At 51.7% G+C, this 22,500-nt stretch overlaps 1 protein-coding gene across 5 annotated transcripts in view; it reads left to right on the top strand.

Moving 5' to 3' along the window:
- The window catches only part of cdkal1 (CDK5 regulatory subunit associated protein 1-like 1), a 205,495-nt gene that overhangs the window by 45,940 nt on the left and 137,055 nt on the right, over positions 1 to 22,500 (top strand). For all 5 annotated transcript variants that reach the window (XM_081695706.1, XM_035530938.2, XM_035530937.2 and 2 more), the window contains 2 exons: positions 17,454 to 17,550; positions 20,934 to 20,982. In XM_081695706.1, the coding sequence (XP_081551832.1) occupies positions 17,454 to 17,550; positions 20,934 to 20,982 (146 nt within the window). The remainder of the gene's footprint in view (positions 1 to 17,453; positions 17,551 to 20,933; positions 20,983 to 22,500) is intronic.

Raw genomic sequence — 22,500 nt, 5'->3', positions numbered from 1 at the left:
TGTTCTTTCAAGTAAGATAATCATAGTTGGAGGCAGCTGTTATTAACGGAAGCGTTTTCCAGACTCGGCTGCGAGTTGTTTATTTTTGGTCAACTTCGGGCTGTTCCCCCCAAATTTCCGCGTGTCCCCGCAGCGGAGGGGGAGGCTGTGATCGTCTCTCCTGCATTAGCATAACTGGGCTGGGCGGAATGTCGGCGAGGCCGTGGGGATGACGGGATGGCGAGGCCGAGCCAAAACACGAGAGGGAGAGGACTGGCGGAGCGTGCCGGGGGGCGAAGGAGCGAGGAGAGGAGAGGAGAGGAGAGGAGAAGCGAGGGCGATCCGTCCAATCGCTGCCCCCGCCTGACATGACTGGGGGGTGTGGTTAGCGCGTGGACGGGCGCTCCTTCGCGTCGCGGGGTTTGATCCGCCCGTCGCACGCTCTCCACACCGTGGGGCGGTGGCGTGCCGTGGTGGGAAGGGTTTCTCCGGCCTTGTTTCGTTCTTTTTCCCCTCCTCTCGGCCCGCAGTGGCATCAGGAGGGGGAATCAATGCCAGCCTTGGCCCCCCGGCTTCACGGAAGTTAACGGCTATTAGTGAGGGCAGCCTCGTTCCGCCCTCGTCCGACCAGTAACCGGCACTAATTAGCTCCTAGCGTTCCGCTGGAGGCAGGGTCAGGGCCCATTTGTGACCCCTGGAAGAGGAGTCACATCTGCGGTGGTTAGCGAGTCCCTGCAGCCTGGCCGTGTTTGGCGGTCAGTGCAGTAACGATAATGATTTGATCTTCGGTGATGTCAGCTTCCTGGGGTGCTATACACTTAAGATCATTCTTTCCTGCCTCTTAACACCTTTTCCCAAACAAAATGGCTAAATCTAGGAGAATTAGTGTGCAGACAGAAAAACAAACTGGGAGAGAGTCCTCTTTCATTACATTTACGGCATTTAGCTGACACTTTTATCCAAAGTGTCTTACAATTATGATTGAGTACAACTTGAGCAATTCAGGGTTAAGGGCCTTGCTCAGGGGCACAACAGTGGCAACTTGGCAGTGCTGGGTTTTGAACTAGCAACCTTCCAATTGTTAGTCAAGTGCACTAACCACAGGGCTACCACATCCTCTTCTGTCGGTCATTGAAGTGCATGGGCCATAGCTTCATAGAGGCTTCATAAAGGATGCTCTAATAGTCTTCGATCCACTCCAGTTTCATGTAGCTTAATGGCATGCAGTACCGTATGCATTTAAGTGATGGTGTCGGGCGGTCATTCCTGAACCGTGTTCCGTACAAACACCCACTCCCCCAGGCCCCACTGGTGTTGACGGGGCTGTTTCGGATGTTTTTTGAGGGAGCGATGTCGGGAGAACAGTGGAGACGAATTGGGAGGAACAAGCTGGAGATGAAGAGAGACAAAACAGGTCAGGAATGACCAGGGACATGTGGCGTCTTATCTGACCTGACGGGATGGCATCTAGAGCAGAGAGTGCGTGTGTGGGTGTGTGAACACTGAACCTGTAGTGCTCATTCACCTGGATCCAAACACACACTGTGAAGGTGTTTAACTTTCCTCTTGTACTTAGACCAGCACCCCGGCTTCACTCCGCTGACGTCGGAGTCGTGTGTCCTCGGGGCTGTCTGGCCTCTGGAAGGGCAGATAACCATGGCGCCACGTGAGAGGCAGAATAGAGGCTCTTTGTTTGTAAACCTCTGAGTGTCTGTCACGCAGCAGACGCGGCAGCGCTTCCAGCCGTCGGGCCTCCGGCTCCTGTGTGCGTCTGTATACAACGATGTCCTTGTTGTTGTGGAGAAAGCTCTGAACTCCATCCCAAAACTCTCATCTGGGGAGACTGTGGTGTTTTAGTCACTATTTTGAGTTTCATGTGTTCACATTGCAAACCGAATTTGTTCCGTCTTCTCCCTTATTACCGCTTCTTCGGTGGATTTTTGTGGAGGCGCCGCACTACGGCTGCCGTGTTCGTCAAACACAGAGACAGAAGAAAAGGCAGACGCAAGTGCTACAGCTCTGCCCCGGCGCGCCACGACGCCGAAGGTGTGATCACCGTCTGCCACCTCGCCCGAAGAGCGGGTCGACTGCCGCACGACGACGAATCGGATCGAAAATTCTTGTGCTGACTCGTCGATCCATTCGCTCACAAGCTCTATGCAGGCGGAGCCAGGAGGCTACCCAAGCACCTCCTTTGGCCTCCGGCGCACTGGTGTCTGTTCACCAGTCTGTGCACGAGCACGCGTGCCCGGGCGGAGCAGCTGTAGCGTGTGCTATAATTACAGGACAAGCCATCGTCTTTCCTCCCTGCGCACGGCTGTGATCGAAGCAACCAGGGTCGTGCATGCCCGGCTCACGAGAGCCGAGTGCAGCCCAAAGGCGCCGAAGGGACCCCGGTGGCCTGCCGGGCTCCGATCGTGTACGTCTGTGCGTCCCGGTGCTGGTCCAGGTGAGCTCTTGGGCTGCCGGCGCTAATTAGCCGCCACACGCTCGCTCGGGCCGAAATGTTGCTGATCACAGCCTGAAACAACTCATCCTCTTCCTTTTTATCTAGCTTCCTTTCTTTCTCTCTGTCTCTCTCTCCTGCTTCCATTGTCTTGCTGTCTTCTCAGCCTTGTAAAGTTTCTCTTCACTTCTGAAGCCTGGGCACTCAAGCTTGCCAGAGTCGCTGTCTTAAAGAGATAGCCCCTCAGAACTTGTTAGGGAGCTCTCTCTCACACGCGTGCACGCACACGTGAGGTTATTCCATTTATACAACCGACACCCAGGAAGGTTAAAACCATTTGCTTTCATGCATCACAGTAGGAGTGCAGCCTCTGCCAGCTATGACCTTTGACACGACGTGGCCTGTATCGTTCCATCTGTAACATCTGCCTGGTTCTGGCCGTAGTGTTCACTGCTGGAGGCTTACTGGGATGGACTGGGATGGTCTGGGTCCTCGGTTGGAGCCAGTGTCTAATCAGCAGTGGTGTCCCTCGCTAGTCCACTCTGCCTGCCAGATCTGTGTGTCGGTATCGGACCCGAAACTTCGTCCAACATGCAATTCGTCCCATTCTCTCTCGTATCTCATTAGAGCTTCTCTGATGATCTTTTGACTTGGATGCATGCAGACCAAATGGTTAATAATCTGAAACCATGGATCTGCACGTACAGGCCTCTATTTAGAGCGGATATTGCGATCTCGGCTGTCTCTCCCTGTGAAGTAGAACTGGGAGTTGCGTGAGCAACGTTTTTCTTTCCGGTGCAGCGGGGCCCGGAGCTGTAGAGGGCCAAAAAAAATGAATGGAATTGTGAAGCTTCCCCTGCCATCCAGATCCACCAATCTGCTCTCAGCGTCATTAAATCAGAAATTCATAGTATTTGTTTAAAGGTGCCCTTTACTGCATTTATTCAGTGTTTTTATATTGCTCTCTCGTGTCTATATAGAAGCTTTGTGACTGTGGTCGTGGTGAAAATGCCCAGATGCGGTTTTACACACCCCATTTACAACCCCATGATTCGGCCCTATAATGAAATAAGCCGGCTTTTTGTGTATTTATTTATATTTAAGCAATCTTTTTTTTTTGTGGGCTCATGAATAATTGATGAGCTCTGCTCTGATTGGCTGGTTTATGGCCAGGCACCGTGATGGCTCATGTGAAATGAACGGCTGAAGACCGATCGCTAGGTAACTGGAGTAACGGATGGATGGAGCGTTTGGCCGTCCGACCATATATGTCTGTGCCTGCGCTGAAAGGTCTTTTAGTTCGCAAGCAGAACTGATTAACAGTCTAACTGGACGTTTTTGCAAATGACGGTTGTTTCCGCTTCAATGCTGGTGAAGCAAAAAGGAGCAAACTAGTAAGAAAGTGGATATTGCCAAGCAAACAAATTAGCTAGCAAGCTGCTGAGCTGTATCTTGATTTACTGTAAGTTAAATATTTACCTGACCAAGGGGTCAACAAATACATCTTATATTGTATGTTAATATGACAACACATGCTATTTATTTGAATGGGACATGGCAAGAAAAATTAATTCCTCCATGTAAATATCATACTAGGTCATATTTAGTTAGCGTAGCTATGCTGTTACCTAAAGTTAGCTATGCTAACTACTGGCTTTCAATCTTGACAACAACAGAAATTCATTTAAACTTGTTGGATACAAAACTGTATCTTTCAGTGTAAGAGCAACTGAAAAAACAAGGTCAGGTAGCACATCTGGCTACTTACAGGTTGCGTTTGAGGCTCGAAAACTTGGAACTACCCCTCTCTTCAGAAACACGCCTTTTTAGGGGCAGAAATACTGTTTTGTAACTAATTCGTTTTCCCTCCCTGTTTTAGAGGGATTTGCATTTGAAGGAAGTGACAACTGAGGGATCACGGTATGTCAGTTCCGTGTCCCGAACTATCCTTATTCAGCTAAGCCAAGCTAACTGTGCCAGGACAGTTTTCTAGTCTGTGGCACATTTAAAAAGGTCCTTCATTTGTTGGAAAAGCACCTGATGCTTCTTTTTACCTGTTTGTCTGTCTGTCCTTTTATTTTACTTGCTGGAATTGCACAACCCATCGTATAGTTTACAGCCATTACCTCTCTCCTAATGTTTACTTCCAGAATCTGACTATAGTCTCTCTCTCCTAATGTTTACTTCCAGAATCTGACTATAGTCTCTCTCTCCTAATGTTTACTTCCAGAATCTGACTATAGTCTCTCTCTCCTAATGTTTACTTCCAGAATCTGACTATAGTCTCTCTCTCTCTCTCTCTCTCTCTCTCTCTCTCTGTGCGAGCGCGCGTCTCTGTGCCTGTGTGATTAAACCACCCAAAGATTTAGTGCCCTTTGATTTATGCACACGGCGGTGTGATCAGTATTAGCTATTAGCATGTCTGCAGGCATTAAAAGACTCTTAAACAGCTTGGGTTGGATGCACAGGGTTCACTGGCAACTGATACGGGGAAACTCTGAACACTAGCATGTGGAAAAGGTATTGTTTATGTGGTAAAAGAGAAAAGTTACCATAGAAAAGCAATGGCTTTTATCTTGCAGATAAAGAATAGTTACTCACTAAAGAATAATTACTATAATTACTACAGTATACTTTACTGGGGCTATATATATATATATATATATATATATACAAATATATATATACAAATATAATAAAAATATATAAAAAACTGCATGTATGTTTAATGCTAACAATTGTTCCAGATAAAATGGGCCACCTGCGTTGCCTCGGGAACCTTTGCCAGCTCGTTGCAGTGTTATCAGACCTACGAGAAGAGCAGCCAGCCGTCGGCCACCTGCTGCATTCTGGGTGTTTACTCTCCGAGCTCAGGCAGCTCCCCCGGCGCCACTGGCCCTGTGTCCCGCTGTGGCTCCCTCGCGTGCACGGACTCGCCCGCTATCCCCAGTCTGGCCCTTTCGGAGTGAAGCGGAGCCAGCTCGTGGTCGCACGGAGAGGAGGCGAGCTCCGCCACACGCTGCCAAAAACGGAGCGGATCTCCGCAGGCCAGGAGCTCCTCTGGCACTGAGGTGGCATGTTTAAGCGCCGGCAGCCTGGCAACGAGACCTGCCCGGCGTGGTCGGAGGTGGCAAGGAGAACGCTTTTAGTGTGTTTATAGTCCGCCCCCCTAGACGAATATTCGCTTCTCTTCCGGAAAGCTCCATGCGATTCCCGGCAGAGGCGAGGCGGAGTGTCTGGCACACCGCACCATGCCACGTTCCCGGCCCGCCGTCATTCCCCCTGCAGGCCACCGGGAGCGCCAATGCTGCGTTATCGCAGCCGTGGCGTGGAGGGGCCCGGCCCTGACGCACTCCGACGTTGACCTGCGGGCCGGACCGTGCTGCCAGCCCCGTGCCTCTTTGTTTGCTTCAGACCCGGTTTGCCCCTCCCCATCACACACACCCCGGACTCTCTGTGTCACTCATCTGGACCTGAGGGCTGGCGTAGTTTGGCGTGCCCACTGCAGCCTTTCTCCTCTCTGAGATCTTAATCAGGAGAAGGGCGTTTGAAATGACTTCGGTTAGCTGAATGGGGCGATTTTGCCCAGCGATAGTCGAGACCCTGATGACTGAAGTCCACCTTGATGGCATCCATTGACTGCAGCCCAGCGAAGGCCTTGTATCTCTGGACAATTTAACGCTGCATTGAAGAAAATCTTCAAGGTGTTTAGAATTGATTTCTCCCCCCCCCTTTGGATCCCTGGAGCTATGAAATTCCCAGAGGGCACAAAGGCGCCTGGCTGCTTTTATGTGGAGAAGCCAGAACGAAATTGAGTTCCGAAGTTTGTCACCGCTCTCTGAAAGGCTGCGGGCCTTGACGGTTGTCTTTCCCGTTTCGATTCCAGCGGGCTTTGAGGTTTTCGAGTGTTGAAGCGCCTCCGAACCAAGGCTCCCAACTCACAGAATCTCTGCTCTTCATTCAGACGCAGACGTCGCTGTTAATCTGCGTTGCGGAGTGCAAAAGGAGAATATTCTCAAGGCGAACCCAAGTCGGACCAGCTGGCTTCGTGCGCCACGTGACGTCCCGTCCGTCGGTTACCGATCTAGTGTGTGTAACGGAAGCCAGCTTTGGTCCGTTCGGCGTAGAAGTGTGTGTGATCGATCTTTTGAGAAGTAACTGTTGTTTGTACAAGCCGTCCTTAAGAGGCCAGCTCTCTCCGGGAGCAGCTGCAAAAACTCCTGCTCACTCTCGTCCAGAACACTCGGGGGAGGTTTGTCCCCACACCAATGTCTCATCTCTAGGGACAGGACATGTCCCATCGGATAGAAAGGAAAGCAGAAGGCAAAAGGAGCCAGTGGTGTTGCTATTCTTGAATAAAGGCTAGAAGTGTATCTGTGTGTGTCTGTGTGTGTGCTTCATACAGCGCACACCACCGGTCAGAGTGTGGCTTGTGGCAGGCCTTGTTCTGCTTGCTGTGACCACCGGGGTGGCGTCACTCCTTATTATTGTTATTATACAGCTCAGGTAACTTTTAATTTATTTCATAGCGCCGAGTGATTGAAATATTACCTCGGCCCACGTATTACCCCGGCGTGTCGCCCTATGGTTTATCACACTGAATTCACTGTTCGAGTCTCAAAGCCTTCAAGTCTTTGGTAATGGGAGAAGGATTTAATTTAGCTCAGAACATTACCTACAGCCATTACGGTACCGCTCCTAAGACCAGAACGCATTTCCACATTTATATGAAGAAATGAACTCTTACAGAAATGTGCACTTATTCCACATTTGACCCAAATCTCTGCAATTTGGCTAAGCCAGACACCTGTCCCACAGGTGCGTGTGCGTGTGTTACGTTTAACCTTTTCCTCTCCCTTCCTGTGGAGCGGTCACTAAAGGCTTCTTAGTGAGACCCAGGGAGACGAACCCGAGATCTGAGACACGGTAGCGTTCCGAGCATTCTTCCTGCTCCGATGGTGTCATTGTTTGTTTACACGCCGGTCCCTTTCCCTGTCCGTGATGAAAAGGCCTGGATCACGTGGCTGCTCCGATTGTTTATTGAGCGTACCGGTGGACTTGGTTCGGCTCGCCCCAGAAGGTCAGCGTTAAATGCTCAAGAGGTTTCCAAATAGCTTTGATAGTTTTGGAGTCTGTAGAAAAACGTGTTGTTTTTCAGGCAGTGGGAGCTTGAAAAGAGTCACCCTGAATTATTGAAAATGTTTTTAACCTAATCATCGTGGGAAGTGTATAAAATGGCAAAAAAAAATTGTTTTGATTTTTGCACTATTTTCCTCTTCGGTATTTTATTAAATTATTTATCTTTTTTTCTTTTTTTTTGGAAGTGAGCCCTTTCCACACGACTCAGTCCAGACTTGACGAGGGACTATAGTTGAACCGAGGTGGGCGAAAGACTCGCGTATCCTGCGGTACTCTGGGAAAACAACGGCCTCTGTAACAGGGAGCATCCGTGCTGGCTGACCGGGCCTCGTTTAGAACTGCTTTAATGCGTCTAATTACAAAGTGTCTCCCTTCCAGCACAGCACGGCCACCAGAGTGCTGCCTGATCCGCCCACACACACACACACTTATCAAACACCAGCAGATCAGGATCTAATGGGGCTGGCAATTAGTCCACGTTGTGTCTCTTCCCCTCCGTCGCTCTCTCTTCCTCTCCATCTCCACCTCACCCTCCCCTTTCTCTCTCTCTCTCTCTTTCCCTCTTTCTGTCTGTCCGTCTTCGCTGTTTACCTTGTTTCGGCTTGTGTATGTCTTCGCAGCCTCTCCGTAATGATGCCACCATGTAGTAGAGCGCAACCCTCACTTTCTGCAGTTTGATCTCCTCTAGTTCTGCTTTACCGATGTGGGCCGTGGAGTACCAGGCCAGGTTCTCCTTGACTGCAGTGAGGAAGTTCTGTAATGCCTGAGCAGTGGAGAGTTTAAAGGTGAAGGGCTGCAGGTTGGGGTTGGGGTTAGAGTTGGAATTATGGTTAGAGTTAGGCTTGGGGTTAAGGTTAGGATTAGAGTTAACATTATGGTTATGGTTAGGGCTAGCATTATGGTTAGAGTTGGGTTAGGGTTGGGGTTAGGGTTATGGTTAGAGTTAGGGTTATGGTTAGGGTTGGGTTAGGGTGGGGAACTGCCTGAGCGCGTTGCTGGCTCTGGTTTGCGCTTGAATGCAAAACATCCAGGAGTGGGTGTGTGTGTGTGTGTGTGTGTGTGTGTGTGTGTGTGTGTGTGTGTGTGTGTGTGTGTGGTGTGTGTGGGGGTGTGTGGGTGTGTGTGTGTGTGTGTGTGGCCTCCTCTCATCAGGGACGTGGTTGTTTACAGTAAATGCTGCACTGCAGCTCTGAGTCTAAAGCCAGCCACTCCCCCTTCAGCCCTGCCCTCTTATTCACACTTTTGTTTCTGTTTCTTTTCTCTCTCTCTCTCTCTCTCTCTCTCTCTCTCTCTCATTGTCTCGTTCCCTTGCTTCTCCTCATCCCCCATCCTCCTCTGCTCCTGCTCCCACCCCTCTGGGGCTTGTCCATGACTTCCTAACGAGGATCGCTGCTGACAACCTCGCCGCACCTCGTCGGCCTCCATGCTCCTCGGCCGCGTTTGAGCCGCGCACCTGCGATGGCCGCGCTGTTTTTATTTCCCGCTTGTATAAAAGTGGAGAAGGCAATGAGACTCATTTGGGGGGGGGGGGGGGGGTTGTGTGCATGCACGTGAGAGCCTGTTGAGGCCTTAATACGCAGGAGTGCCTCGTTTTGCTCTGGGCGGGTCTCGCCGCTGCCCCCTGCTGCTGGGGAGGAGGCATGGTGTTAAACGGCACAGTTGGCCCTGCAAGGTCAGCCCAGAGAGGAGGACGACCAATCAGCATCCCTGAGTGGGAAGGACTCGGGTGTCCTCGTGCAGGTACCCCCCCCACCCCACGCCCGATGCCCCTGTCACCTTGGAATTGCTCCTTTACACTACCCCGTCGGTGCACATGGCGGATATGTGGGAACCGAGCAATGGTTCCCCTCCCCCCAATGTGCCAAGACAAGATCTTGGCGCACAGGGCTACTGCGCCACACACACACACACACACACACACACACCCCGAAGCATTCACCCATCGCTGTGGCGTTGTCCAAGCGTTGGCCGTCACACACACCATCCTGCTATAAATTATCAAAGCGCTTATTAAATGTGGTTAGACGTGCAGGGTTTTCCTCTCTTTTCTCCATGCCCCTTTAGGCAGGGATCTTGCAGCGCCGCGCGGAAAGATGAACGAGGCAGAGAAGCAGGAATCCGTGTTTTTAAAGACGGGGTCTTTGTGTCTGACTCTCTCTCTCACTACGCCACTCCAGCTTGTAACGAGAGGGGGGCCGCTCGGAGCCAGAACGAACGGAATGGGGGGACGTTCGAGAACAAAGGCCGTGCCGAGCGCTTTTCATCCGGCCCAGGGTGGGAGGGGGGAGGGGGGGGGACCACGCCGCGCTGCTAACAAGTGCGGCTAGCGGGGTCTGTTTTATTAAAATCTTCTACACCACCCCCCCAGCTTAATGTAATGAACCTTGCCTTGAACCTTCTGTTTAATTGCTAGCACCCCCCCCCCCCCCCCCCGCCCTTATTTGTATTTTTCCCGAGGAAAGGAAAAAAATAGCAGTTTTTCATTCCAATAATTAATTTTTCAGGGAGCGCTGCTGAATAGCGATTTAATTAGGCAGCTGGCATCGCGTGAGCTTTTGGACTTTTTCCCCCCCAATAAGAATGCTGTCTGGAATAAATAAGGATCCTCTGAAAAGGAAAAGAACGGCCCTCGCGCTGAGCCCTGCTGCATTATTTCATAGGAAATGGAAGCTGAGGTAATGACTGGGGAGGGGGTGGAGGGTGAAGGACTTTTTAGTGTTGAGCCATGTTGGGTTTTTTGTTTTGTTGTGGTGGTGGTGGGGGGTGGTGGTGGGGGGGTTCTCCTCTCTACTGCCCCTTGTGGGAGGCCTGAGGATACTTTACATTATGAGGCAGTAAAAACTCCTGCTCCACCACTACCACCACTCTGTAGACGCCATCCCCTGCTCCACCACCACTCTGTAGACTCCATCACCCTGCTCCACCACCACCACCACTCTGTAGACTCCATCACCTGCTCCACCACCACCACTCTGTAGACACCATCCCCTGCTCCACCACCACCACTCTGTAGACTCCATCACCTGCTCCACCACCACCACTCTGTAGACACCATCACCTGCTCCACCACCACCACTCTGTAGACACCATAACCTCCACCACCACCACCACCACACTGTAGACTCCATCACCTGCTCCACCCCCACCACTTTGTAGACACCATCACCTCCTCCACCAGCACCACCACTGTAGACACCATCACCCTGCTCCACCATCACCACCACCACTCTGTAGACTCCATCACCTGCTCCACCACCAACACCACTCTGTAGACTCCATCACCTGCTCCACCACCACCACGCTGTAGACTCCATCACCTGCTCCACCACCACCACCACTCTGTAGACTCCATCACCCTGCACCCTTCTACACCGTAACAAGAACTACTGGCACTACTGAGAATGTTTTTTTGAGCGTTCAGAAAGTGTGACTGTTCTAAAAGGTCCCTGACTAAGAGATACAATGGGCTTCTCAAGTGGCTTTGCAGATCTCCAGAGAAGCCCCTCAGACCTTGGACACTGGCCTTAAAGCCCCCTACGGTCTGTCTTCTGGACACTGGAATAGAGGCTCCTTGCTGAGAACTTCTCATCCTAACCAAGTTCTGTCAAATGTAAAGTACTGTCCACGGGGACCGTCCTAGGCTTCAAGGTCTTCAAACACCTAAACACACACACACACACGCGCACACACACACACACACACACACACACACACACACACACACGCTCCCCTCAAAGTCTCTTTGTGTTGGCTTCTAAAAGCGCAGACTCCTTGGCTTTCCAGCAGGACAGACCGCATCTACGCGGTCCATCTCATCTTTGAGCCGGGGGCTCCTGGGCCTTCCTATTAGCCTGAGGCACGAGGTCGAGCCACTGGGTGCAACGGGGGTATCGCTTAGCGAAATCAGTAGCCCAGCCAGGTCCCGGCTGGTGCGCATTGTCTCCAAAGGACGCTTTGCCTGCACTCGGCAGATGTGTGTCGCCACCCCTCTGCCTCTGAAAACATTAAAGTTTCTACACACACACACGTGCACACACTCGCCACTGTGTCCCCTGTTCTCCACTCTGAGGTTGAATCTATGTGCCAGCCGCATCACAGATGTCCCATTCGCACGGCCTCCAGGGACAACACTAAAGTATTTTTATTTTCATTGTGCTTCTAATTTTTGGACAAAGTTGATCATTTGTGAAGTGTTTTTAGCTGGCAAAGATGTATTATTTTATATATTGTATATATTAAAAAAAACAAAACAAAACAAAAAAAACACTCAGAACCGGACCTGGTATCAGGGCTCGTTGGGAAAATACTTGAATGTAATAAAAGAAAAAATCAGTTTGAGCAGCAATCCTAAAAATAAAGAGACTCGCGCTGTGCATGTGATATTTATGTAACTACGTCTCCCGGTACACTCAACGCCCACTGACGGGAAATCAGAACTCACTGGCCGGTTCATCCATCATCTCCGTCACAGACATGACCAATCACGGTGCCCGTTGTTCAGTTTCATGTGCACTCGCTTATCAGCTGTCGGTTATTAGCCTTAAATGAATCTACCAGGGAGCAGCCAAACGGGGGGGGGGGACGCCCTTTCCTCTGACGTGACATTTCCCACGTTCGCATTTATTACCCACAATTAAACAGGACTGCGCTCCCAGTGCTGGGCCCGTTTCTCCCAAGTCCTGATGTCTTTTTAATAAAGCTCATTTGCATGTTTATTGTGTTAGCGTCCTGTTATCTTGGGGAGAAGGGGGCTGTCCGTGCCTGTCCCAGCCGAGGGTGGTGTAGGGTGGAGCAGAGAATGCGTCTGTCCTAATGCATCATTCATGCACCCCTGTGCGTGGAGGTCATCGCCATGACGAATAACTAAGCAGAGGTGAAGGAGTCTGCTCCTGAGCGCATCGTGGCTTCCTCTGCTCCTTCTCAGTCCTGAGCTCCAACCAGCCAGAGATACTCTAGGAACACCTTACGGGCTAAGTCGGCCTAGGAGGGGAGGCGCGTTTGATTCTAGTATCAGAGTAATATAGTGGGTTTTTTGGGTTTTTTTGCCCTTTCAGACTTGCCTCCGGTAGAGTGAATGTGAAAAAAAAACAAAACAGCTTCTAAAGTCGTTTGAGCCTTTTTTATTTTTTATTTTTTGATATCTGACCTTTTATTCGTACTCACCATGTAGGAAATTGCAGATTTTGAACGAGCTCCCTGATGCCGATTGTCCACGTTAGTCCGCGCTCGAGACCCGCACGGAGTGAGAATGCGAAGTGCGCGACGTTGGCAGGGAGCGGCGTAGCTTTTGCAAGCTCTGAGCCTTTCATCCGTCCGCAAGCGAGGTTAAAAGCAGCCGAGCGCGCCGACGCGTGAAGTGGTAAAACTCCGCCGCACGTGTTTTTATTCTACGTGTGCCAGCCTTAATGTTTCGGCCAACCTTTGTGAAGTCCTCTAAGATGAGAGAGCGCACGCACGCGCCCGCGTTTGCTCAAGGCCATGTCTAGGTATTCTGAGCTAACCGCCTTCACCAATACTGTCATCGACATCTCGGCGTATAAACACAAAATGATAAATAATTCCGTAGTGGAAATTGTGTCGCTGGGGTTGAAATAATTGAAACGTCAATGCAGTCAGACAGAAGTTCAGCCTTCGGTACGGGTAGAAAACAAATTTTCCTGTATGTTTAGAGCAGGTCTGAGCTCCAGGAAATGAAGCAAGTCGATACGTTTAACCTGAAGGACAGTTCTGTGTGACAGCCTGCAGCCGTGGCTCCTTCTGTCCTTTTCCACTGAGCTAAGGTGTTATCAGGTTATTTGGTATGCATCATTAACCTGAAATGGACCACCGTCGGGTACCGCCCAGGGCTGGCAGGAGCTTGATGGGGTAATATTGAATACCGGGGAGGGTGCAGAGAATAGGGTAATATTGAATGCCGGGGTGGGGGGCAACTCTTGAAAAGTTAAGCTACTGTAATGTGATTTGTGTCCTGCCTTAGCAATGACTACCTGTGACGCAGCAGATGACGCGTCTTGCACCGCAGACATGTTTCGCTGGGCACCTCACCTGCATCGGCGCACAGGTGCCCCGTTCCTCCCACGATCTCTTATCCGTCCTCCCGGGAAGTGGCAAGCAAACGGCGAAAGAACACAGCGACGATGGTGCACAGAAGCGAGCGTGCCACGACAGTTCCCCTGCACAAGAGGCTCGGCCCCGTAGTAGCTGTTGGTCTCCGCCCAGACGCTACATAACCACTTGATATTCTGCAATCGTAATGCTTCATAAGCACTTCATAACGCCTGCCATCTAATGATCACTTCTTATGTCTCTGTCTACTGCCCGGAGACTTGTTGGATCCATTGTGGGTTGCGACAATGCAGTTGCCGGGGATCAGTCAAGTATGTTATTTATTCATCGATCCGTCTGTCCTGATTGGTTGATTGATTGCTTCCTTCCCCACTGACCTCATCTCAGCCTTGGCTGCTCCGTCGCTCGTCCACGTCTCGCCTGCTGGCCCACGTACAGAGAGCTAACGGATGTAAGGTGAGGTCAGGGTAAAGTTGTATAGCAGCCTGCAAGGAGGACCGGGGGCCTGTCATTTTACTTCTGCACAGAATTATTCCACACCACTACCCATAACCATGCGTTTACATTCAGCGATGGAACCTGGAGACGATTCTCTCGCCCCTGTACAGCAATCAGCTTTGTGTCAACAGGAGCGCTGAGCTGTTTCCACAGGGACACAGATCAGAACGATAGCGCTGCCTGGCAGGTTTATCACTGCTAACGTTCCCGCCATTTCATCTTCCGCTCGCTCCTTGTTACAACGCGGCTTACATGCAAGAACTTCCGAAGGCCTTAAATCCTTTATCCTGGGTTTATTAGAGTTGTGCCGCAAACACACTTTGTACTAATATTAGTAATATCGATTCTAAAAGCGATAGCTTGACTAAGCACGTCAGGAACCTGGTGTTAGTCGCGGTTAGTCGAGTTAGCTGCCGTTATCTGCCAGACCCTCGTTTTGTTTCTTTTTACAAGCTGCGGTGGTCTTTTGGGCTAACGTTTCTTTTAAGATACCACTATCACCTTTCGACCTGTGGTTGTTGTGGGCCGTGACCGCGTGCCAGACTCTCGCGGTGTCAGAACATCCGCGTTTTGACTGGCGAGCCATTAAGGAAAGCAGATGGCTCCTGCGCATCAATCCGCACCCGGCTCACGTCTGGCACGGTGCAGTCCCAGAATGCGGCATGCGGCGGGAAAACTTTGCTTGTTGTTGCTTTGGCGTGTGGCGTGTCCTGGGCCAGAGCGGGAGCCGTTTAAACGGTGTCCCTGCGGAGAGCACTGGTGACACTGGTCCACTGCACACGCTCGCACACACTGTTAACTCCTCTGCTATAGCACATATCCACAGAGATCAGAATGGGCCATGGGTTGTGGCGATCACCTTTGCCGACATAATCACGCGACTCTCTCTCCCCCAACACACTGACTGCTGTCATTCCATCCTGTGGTACAGCATAGAGACTGATGTGTGTAGCCCTGGCTGGTGTGGGCTGCAGACGTGAAGATCACTAGCACAGAAACGGCGCGGATGCATGTGGACAGGCTGTCTGCACGCATCTCGCTGACGTCTGGACCAGAGAAGGTCCCGCGTCTCTCATGACACCTCATGCATTTCTCATGACGCCTCGCGTCGTTCCGGGCTCCGTTTCCAGGGGCTCGTCACGCTCGCGTACAGCTCCAGCAGCAATGCGGGATGGCAGCGTTGGGGGAGCGCTGACGTCTCCAGCACGTCTCGCCGAGTCCGACATGTCCGTTGAAAGTCTGGGAGTTTTCGAGTGGAAATGGAAACTATGGCGGAGTTTGAGTGTAGTTCTTCACTTCCCTGTGTGGGAAACAGCACGACAGTACAGTGTCCGGACACTGCAGGAACGCTGTCCTAAAATGAGTTATGATGTGTGGTATAGTGAGTCACTGAATGCTTAAATGAGTAGTTGTCTCTGTGTGTGTGTGTGTGTGTGTGTGTGTGTGTGTGTGTATATTTTAATGCTGGCTGAGATTGGCACAAGGAACTTTGTGTGTTGTTCCAGAGAGAGGTGGAAGACTTTAGCACACGTGCGCATGCACACACACCGTAGCCCTTTTAACGTGTTTGCACACATATAGCAGAGTGCTCTGGAGCGAATACGCCTGATGAAAACAGTCAAGACATCAACGTCAAATTCGTCTGCAGGAAGTGCAGCAGTGGCGTGTGAATTCAGACGGTTATGCGGGTGATGGGTGAACGAGCCTGTCGGGGTCATCGTACCCGGGATGAGCCGTGTTTGGCAGATCACACAGCTTAAAGCTGGTTTTCCCCTCACAGCACAATGTTGTCGTATTCGGTCTGAGCTCATGCGGGATATGACGGTTGTCTTCACAGTGTGTTAGAAACCCTCCGCCTCTTTTCTTTGCACGTCTTCTGTCCAAAAACTGGGACTTTCCCTCCTAGCGGCTAGTCACTAATTAGCTATTTCCTGAGACGTATCCTGCCTCTTGCGCTGCAGCACATGCAACTCGGAAACCGCATTGCCGTGGCAGCCGTGGGACCGTGTGTCGCAGAAGCCCGTGAGCGAGCCAACCGGACGACTGCGCCGACGCCCAAGTCTCCTTTCCGCTGCACTTCTAACACGAGCTGTTAGGTGCTGTTCTGGCTCGCTGTGTTGACGGTTTGGCCTTTTTACCCACCTGCCCCCACCCACAGCACAGTTTTTACCCCGAAAGGTTCGTTCTAACCTCTCTTGTCTCTTGAACCCTTTTATTAAAGTGGACCAGGCTTTAACGGGACGGGCAGCTCGGAGACGCCCTGTCGTCCCCGAGTCTTCTGCGACGTTTCCTTCGTCTCTCTCCATCTGTCGTCTCGCAGGGACGTCTTCGCTGCTACAGAGTGGTTCTCCCTCTCACTCCACGTTTCTCGCCCTGTTTCTCCCTCTCACTCCCTGTTTCTCCCTCTCACTCCACGTTTCTCGCCCTGTTTCTCCCTCTCACTCCCTGTTTCTCGACCTCACTCCACGTTTCTCGCCCTGTTTCTCCCTCTCACTCCCTGTTTCTCCTTCTCACTCCACGTTTCTCGCCCTGTTTCTCCCTCTCACTCCGTTTCTTGACGTGGTCCTGCCTCTCACGCCACATTTCTCACCGTGGTTCTCCAGTCGCTCTCGCAAGGCCTCTGGTTTCGACCAGCCGGCTCGTGGTACCGCAGACTCATCAGTCACTGATCCTGGACCTGCTCCGCCATCCTGCAGGGTTTTGTTTCAGGCGCGTCTCCTGTTCTAACTTGGTTCCTCTGGGGTAACCCGCCTCTTTGGGAGCCCCCCGATGGCCCGCCAGGCTTGGCCTGGAGCTTCACGAGGAGAGCCGCTGTCCTGGCTACCCGCTCCTCCTGCTCTGTCGACATGGGCCGGTTCTGGATTTGTTGCCTGCACTGCCGTGGCTCCGGTTCTCGAGGAGTTCATCTGGAGTTCACCGCAACGGCCGCCGGCTGCGTCTCGCATATGCGGCTTTCGGACGCTAACCAGGAGATCAGAGTGAACCTCTGGAAAGAGACAGAGGCATTTCTGCAGTTATTCATAATTCCTTTTTTTTTTGTAACATGCAGCACTGTGCGTGCTTGCGTGTGTGTGTGTGTGTGTGTGTGTGTGTGTGTGTGTGTGTGCCATAAAACCGAGGGAGAAATGCGTTTTATGTTTCGTGACACACCCTTTAGGCAGTGCTGGTTGTGAAGTGTCATTTCCTTTTAAGTCTCCCTCTCACTCGAATGTCTTCAAAGCATTTCAACAGACCTGCTCCAGAGTACCCACTTGCATGATCTCACCATGCTCTCCTCTGTCTCTCTCTCTCTCTCTCTCTCTCTCTCTCTCTCTCTCTCACACAGGAAGGCACAAGATCAGAACAAGACTGTGGTGGTGGCTGGTTGCGTTCCTCAGGCCCAGCCGAGAATGGACTACCTCAAGGGCCTGAGCATAATTGGGGTAAGAGCCCTGTCCCTGTAGAGCATCCACATGGTAAACACAAGCAAATGCTGTAGGAAACGAGCAAAATTATTCAACTACAAACATCAAAGCGGCAGATTAAAGTGCGATTTTGTCAGGGCTTGCCTTTTCACCGAGGCCTTCGGCACCGTTAATACCTGAGAGCCTCGGGGCTTCCGGCTCGTCATTCCGTGATTATTCACCGAGAGACGCCCAGGAAACCTCTGCCCGCACCAGGCCGAGGATGCGATGGTTGGCCGATCCCCTGACACGCCTTCCTAACCGTTGGAGACATCACCTTATGCAAATGAGCCTTCTGCTTTGCATATTCTGCCTAGGTTGTTTCCTGACTTTCGAGAACGTTCCCGGGAGGCTTTTTTGAGCTCTTTCACCCTAATCAGTGGGTTATGTAATCTCGTGATTGAAGAGCCGTCACGCACTTGCTCGCAGGTCTGCGGCTCAGCCGCGTCCGTCGGTTCCCCACGCGACTACGCCGTGCATGGCGTGGTAGACTGTTGCGCGTACACCTGAACAGCGAGTCGGAACGGTTCCTGGGCGAGATTGCCCGAGATCTCCCCTCACCCTGCCACCAGGGTAGGTGGAGACAACGCATGGGGTAGTAATCTCCTCCCCACAGCTCCACCCAGCCCGAACGGGGACTGCCGGTGGTGCTTCCCTGGGGAACAGCGACCACTCCGGTTAGATAAACTGATGGAGGCTTTTTTTTTTTTCAAAACACCATTTGACCTTTGATTGAGAGAAGAAGAGGGGGGACTCCAACCAGAGTCTTTGGGCGTAGCACCCTTCATGCACCGCCCTCGCACCAAAGTAACTCGGTCTCCCTCTGGCTACATCCAGCTGGGCGGAGAGAAGGAGGCACTTTAAATCCCAGTATGGCAGGGGTCAAGAAGTGGTAGTGGTGTCCTGCAAAAAAAGCATCCACACCACTCATGTCTTTTTGTGTATATATGACTGAAAGTGGAGCAGAGAGCATGTGTTCCTGAGCACGGACCTAGAATATCCAAACACCCCCCCCCCCACCCCCCTGTCTCTCTCTCACACACACACACACACACACACACACACACAACCTGGACATGTGAGTCTCAGCAACAGCCTTTACCTTCAAGGAAGAAAGCAGTGAGAACATATAAAAAAATAATAGTTTTTCTCATTTTTGTTATTTATGTTTTTTATGCAACCATGTTGTTTGTTATAAAATGCCTCCCAGCTTAGCCGAGCACAGCTACATTACATCTAGACAACACGTCGGCACTTTGAATGGTCCCTCGACCCTAACGTTGAGTCAGTGTGCTTTGAAAACAACCCCCCCCCCCTGCTATGGGCGGAGCCTCCTTGACCCAAGAGCAGAGCAGCTATGCCCCACCCCCCCCCACAATTCCCTCCTCCGAGAGATCCTGCTCGATGAACGTATCCCCGCTGGCTCTGCGGCTTCAGTGGGCCGTTCCGCCGAGCCGGCAGGCCCTGCAGGGGTGGTCCGACTCCGAGCGACCTCGTGCTGCTCAGAGAAGACCCAGACAGCCGTGCCGTTAGGGGGCCATTGATTAGCGTTACATAGCCTGGCATAAGTGTGAGTGGCGCCTCTCCCTGTCTCCATAGGTGAGGGAGCAGGAGGAGAGAGGGAGGGCAAGAACGAGGGAGCACAGCTTGCTCGGCTATTTAGTCATGGGGTAGAGAACACAATTACAGCATGTTTGCCGCCAATTGGTCGAATTCTGCAATCGTACAGTCCCTGTGCAGAAATGAAACGTTGGCAGAGTATCTGTCAAACGTTCCCCGGGGATGATATTTCAGTTCTCCATTTCTCTCTTGCTCTTTTGTCCTCTGTCTCTCTCTCTCTCTCTCTCTCTCTCTCCCCTTCTCTCTCTCTTTCTCACCCCCCGACTCTTTCTACTCATCCGTGCAGTGTTTCGGCAGGGATGTCCGGCTGTGGATTCAGCCCTCACGCCGTGGCCGGGCATCTATGCCGAGACCGGACAGATTCACGAATCGGAGCCGGCTGAAAGGTTGTACCCAAACCGCCCCAAACGCAACCAAACTTCCCCGGGGTATTTTAGCTCAGGCAGCTCTCGGTCTCTGAGCTCCGTGGCTGTTTTGCTGACTGAGCTCCCAGAATAACAGCGTCTTCTGCAGTGTTGTGTCGCTCACCTTTTGGCGCTTTGCTGTTTAAAGGAGGCCCTTCATGGGTGAGGCTTTATGCTCATAAACCAGTACGCATGCAGTTATAAATATTTATAATGGCATGTTGTCCATTGGTCCAAAGAAGGATGATACGGCCAATAAGGGCAGACGTGATGGACATGAGTGACAAGGCTCTAGTGCTCTGTCTCAGCTGTAGCCAAGAGTGGCTCCAGAAAGATCTTGACTGCTCCTCACCAAAGTTCTGGATGTTCAGAAGGATCTTGACTGCTCCTCACCAAAGTTCTGGATGTTCAGAAGGATCTTGACTGCTTGTCACCAAAGTTCTGGATGTTCCGAAGGATCTTCAGAAGGATTACTCTCCTGACCATCAGTACACAGGTGGCATCGCGAGTCCACGAATGGTTTGCATCCCCGAAAGCAGCGAGCATCCCAGTATAAGACCCACGTTTACCCAGTTAAACCCCTACACACGGGGCCCAGGGAGCATGTTTGTTTACTGCAGAGGGGCGCAGACGTTGACAGATGCGGAGATGACCCAAACGCTCCCTTTCTCTCGCTGAGTAGGGGGTTGTGACCCAGCCAGCGCCTAGCTGTGCATCTGTGCGTCTGTCTGCAAACCTCCACTCTCTACTTTATCCTCAGTCAAACTGCGTCAATAAAATCTTTGCGGTTGGAAGTCTTCAGCGTTGTGCTTCCCTGTGTTTTCGTCGTCTCTCCTGACAGCACGGACACACACTTACTTTATCTGAATTGCTTTTGGTTATTTAAGCTTGACTTGTGGGGATTTTAAAGGACATGGCAACCCGCTCAGCAACGGCAGTAGCCAAAGGGCTTTGGCTCTCAGCGTCGGAAGGGTGACTTGTCTCTTTACAGGCTTTGTTTATTATCCATACTCTCAGTCTGAAGTGTCCCCACCCACCCCTCTCTGGCCCACACACGCACGGACCCCGACCGTGTCGGTCATCGCGTGTTCGATCCTGTCCGTCTCGGTGCAGGATGGGTTTTGCGGCAGGGTGAAAGTGCCACGTGATTGGATATTGAAAATCCATAAAAGCTGAGTGTGTGTGGGCGCGGGGGTGGGGGTGGGGGGGCGTGTTTATGAATACTCTAGGTACAGGGTAGATATCCTGTCATTTGATTCTCTCTCTCTCTCTCTCTCTCATTCTGTTGTGTTCTATCTCTGTCTATCTCTCCCTCTGCTCCTTGCTTTATCTGTGTAGGTTCAGCAGATTGATCGAGTCGTGGAGGTGGTGGATGAGGCAGTCAAAGGTGAGTCGTAGTGTCGTCTCACTATCTTCACGTCCCGCTGGCACAACCGGACGCTCGTCCCGCACGCATGCTCACAGGTCCCGCACACACGCACCCTCGCGCGCAAACTGCCCGTCACACTAATTGTAACTGAAGAATACAGAAGGGCGCCGAGTCGTGGTTTTCCCGGTAACGGCTTATTGATGGCGTCTCTTATAATGCAGCTCAACGGGTTCGAAGAAAAGACGTAATCTCTCATATTTTGACCCTAGATGTGCTAGTTTGACTTCAGTTTAATTCTCCAATTTCTTCAGCCCACATACTGAAAACCACTTGGCCTTCTCTGGCTTGTTGCAGTTTAAAAGTCCGGGCATTTCAAAGCTCCGTATGTCTCTAAAAAACCACCACTGTAAACAGCTCAAGGTTTTTAGGAGCTGTTCTGTTCTCTGTTCGCTTTCTGTGCTCACCGAGCTAGTGAAGATGAAGTGGGCTCGCGCTTGTACTTGGGCCAGAAATGTCCTCTCCTTACGAACGTGGCTCACAAAATTGGTTTCAGCGGGTCGGAGACGCGTCCCCGGTGCATCTCGAATGGCCCGGGCCAAAGCGGGAGAGCGTCCTGCCATACGGCGCGGACGTTGTCCCAAAATGTGGGCCTTAGAAAATGTGTGGGACTCATAGGTGGGATTCGTGCTCCTGATCCAGGGAGATTTTGACCGTGACTCACGATTGGCGCTTAACTGAAAACGCGGGTCGTCATGGCGACGCGCAAAGCCCCGCGGCATCCCTGGGCCGGTGGAACCGCTCGGAGCATCCTGCTGACCCAGAAGAGTGGAGTGTGTGTTGCACAGCTGAGGAGGGAGAGTGGAGTGTGTGTTGCACACCTCTGAATTGTCCCAGTGTGCTGAGAGGAATTTGAGCAGTGCTGGGTGTTTTAGAAACCATGGAGAAGAGTATGGAGTCCTCCCCCACCAGCTGGGATCACAGAGGTGTGTGTGAGTGTGTGTGTGTGCGTGTGTGTGTGTGTGTGTTTGTGTCTCACGTGTCTGGGGCAGCCTGATGACTCCTCTGGTTTTCCTTTTCTCTTCTGCCATGGGGATCCCAGAGCCAATGGGAAATAGAGTACAGCAGAGTCGCCTGGAAAATCCGCTAGAAAACACACACGCGCACACATGTATATGTGCGTGCACACACACACACACCTTTGGCTTGTCTCTGTGAAGGTTTGTGCACGTCTCTGCTTGCCTGTGGTAAAGACAGAGACTTTGGCCCTTCATCAGTGTGGGAGCGGGATGTCCACCCCAAAGACAGGGAGAGACCCCCACCCCCAACACACACACACACACACACACACACACACACACACACACACACACACACACACATCCTCGTAGTTGTATCCTGTATTTCTGGAAGCGCTATCCCCTCTGTTCTCTGGCTGTCTCCTTTGTCTCTGTGGCCTCTTGGAACCACTGAATTGGAAAATGACTCACCATACGTCTGTATTGTCCCCTCTGTCACACACACACACACACACACACG

The sequence above is a fragment of the Electrophorus electricus genome, chromosome 14 (genome assembly GCF_041902795.1).
Source record: "Electrophorus electricus isolate QZ-2024a chromosome 14, ASM4190279v1, whole genome shotgun sequence".
Taxonomy (NCBI): domain Eukaryota; kingdom Metazoa; phylum Chordata; class Actinopteri; order Gymnotiformes; family Gymnotidae; genus Electrophorus; species Electrophorus electricus.
Note: the sequence above shows the minus strand (reverse complement) of the source record. Positions and strands in the feature narration are given on the sequence as shown.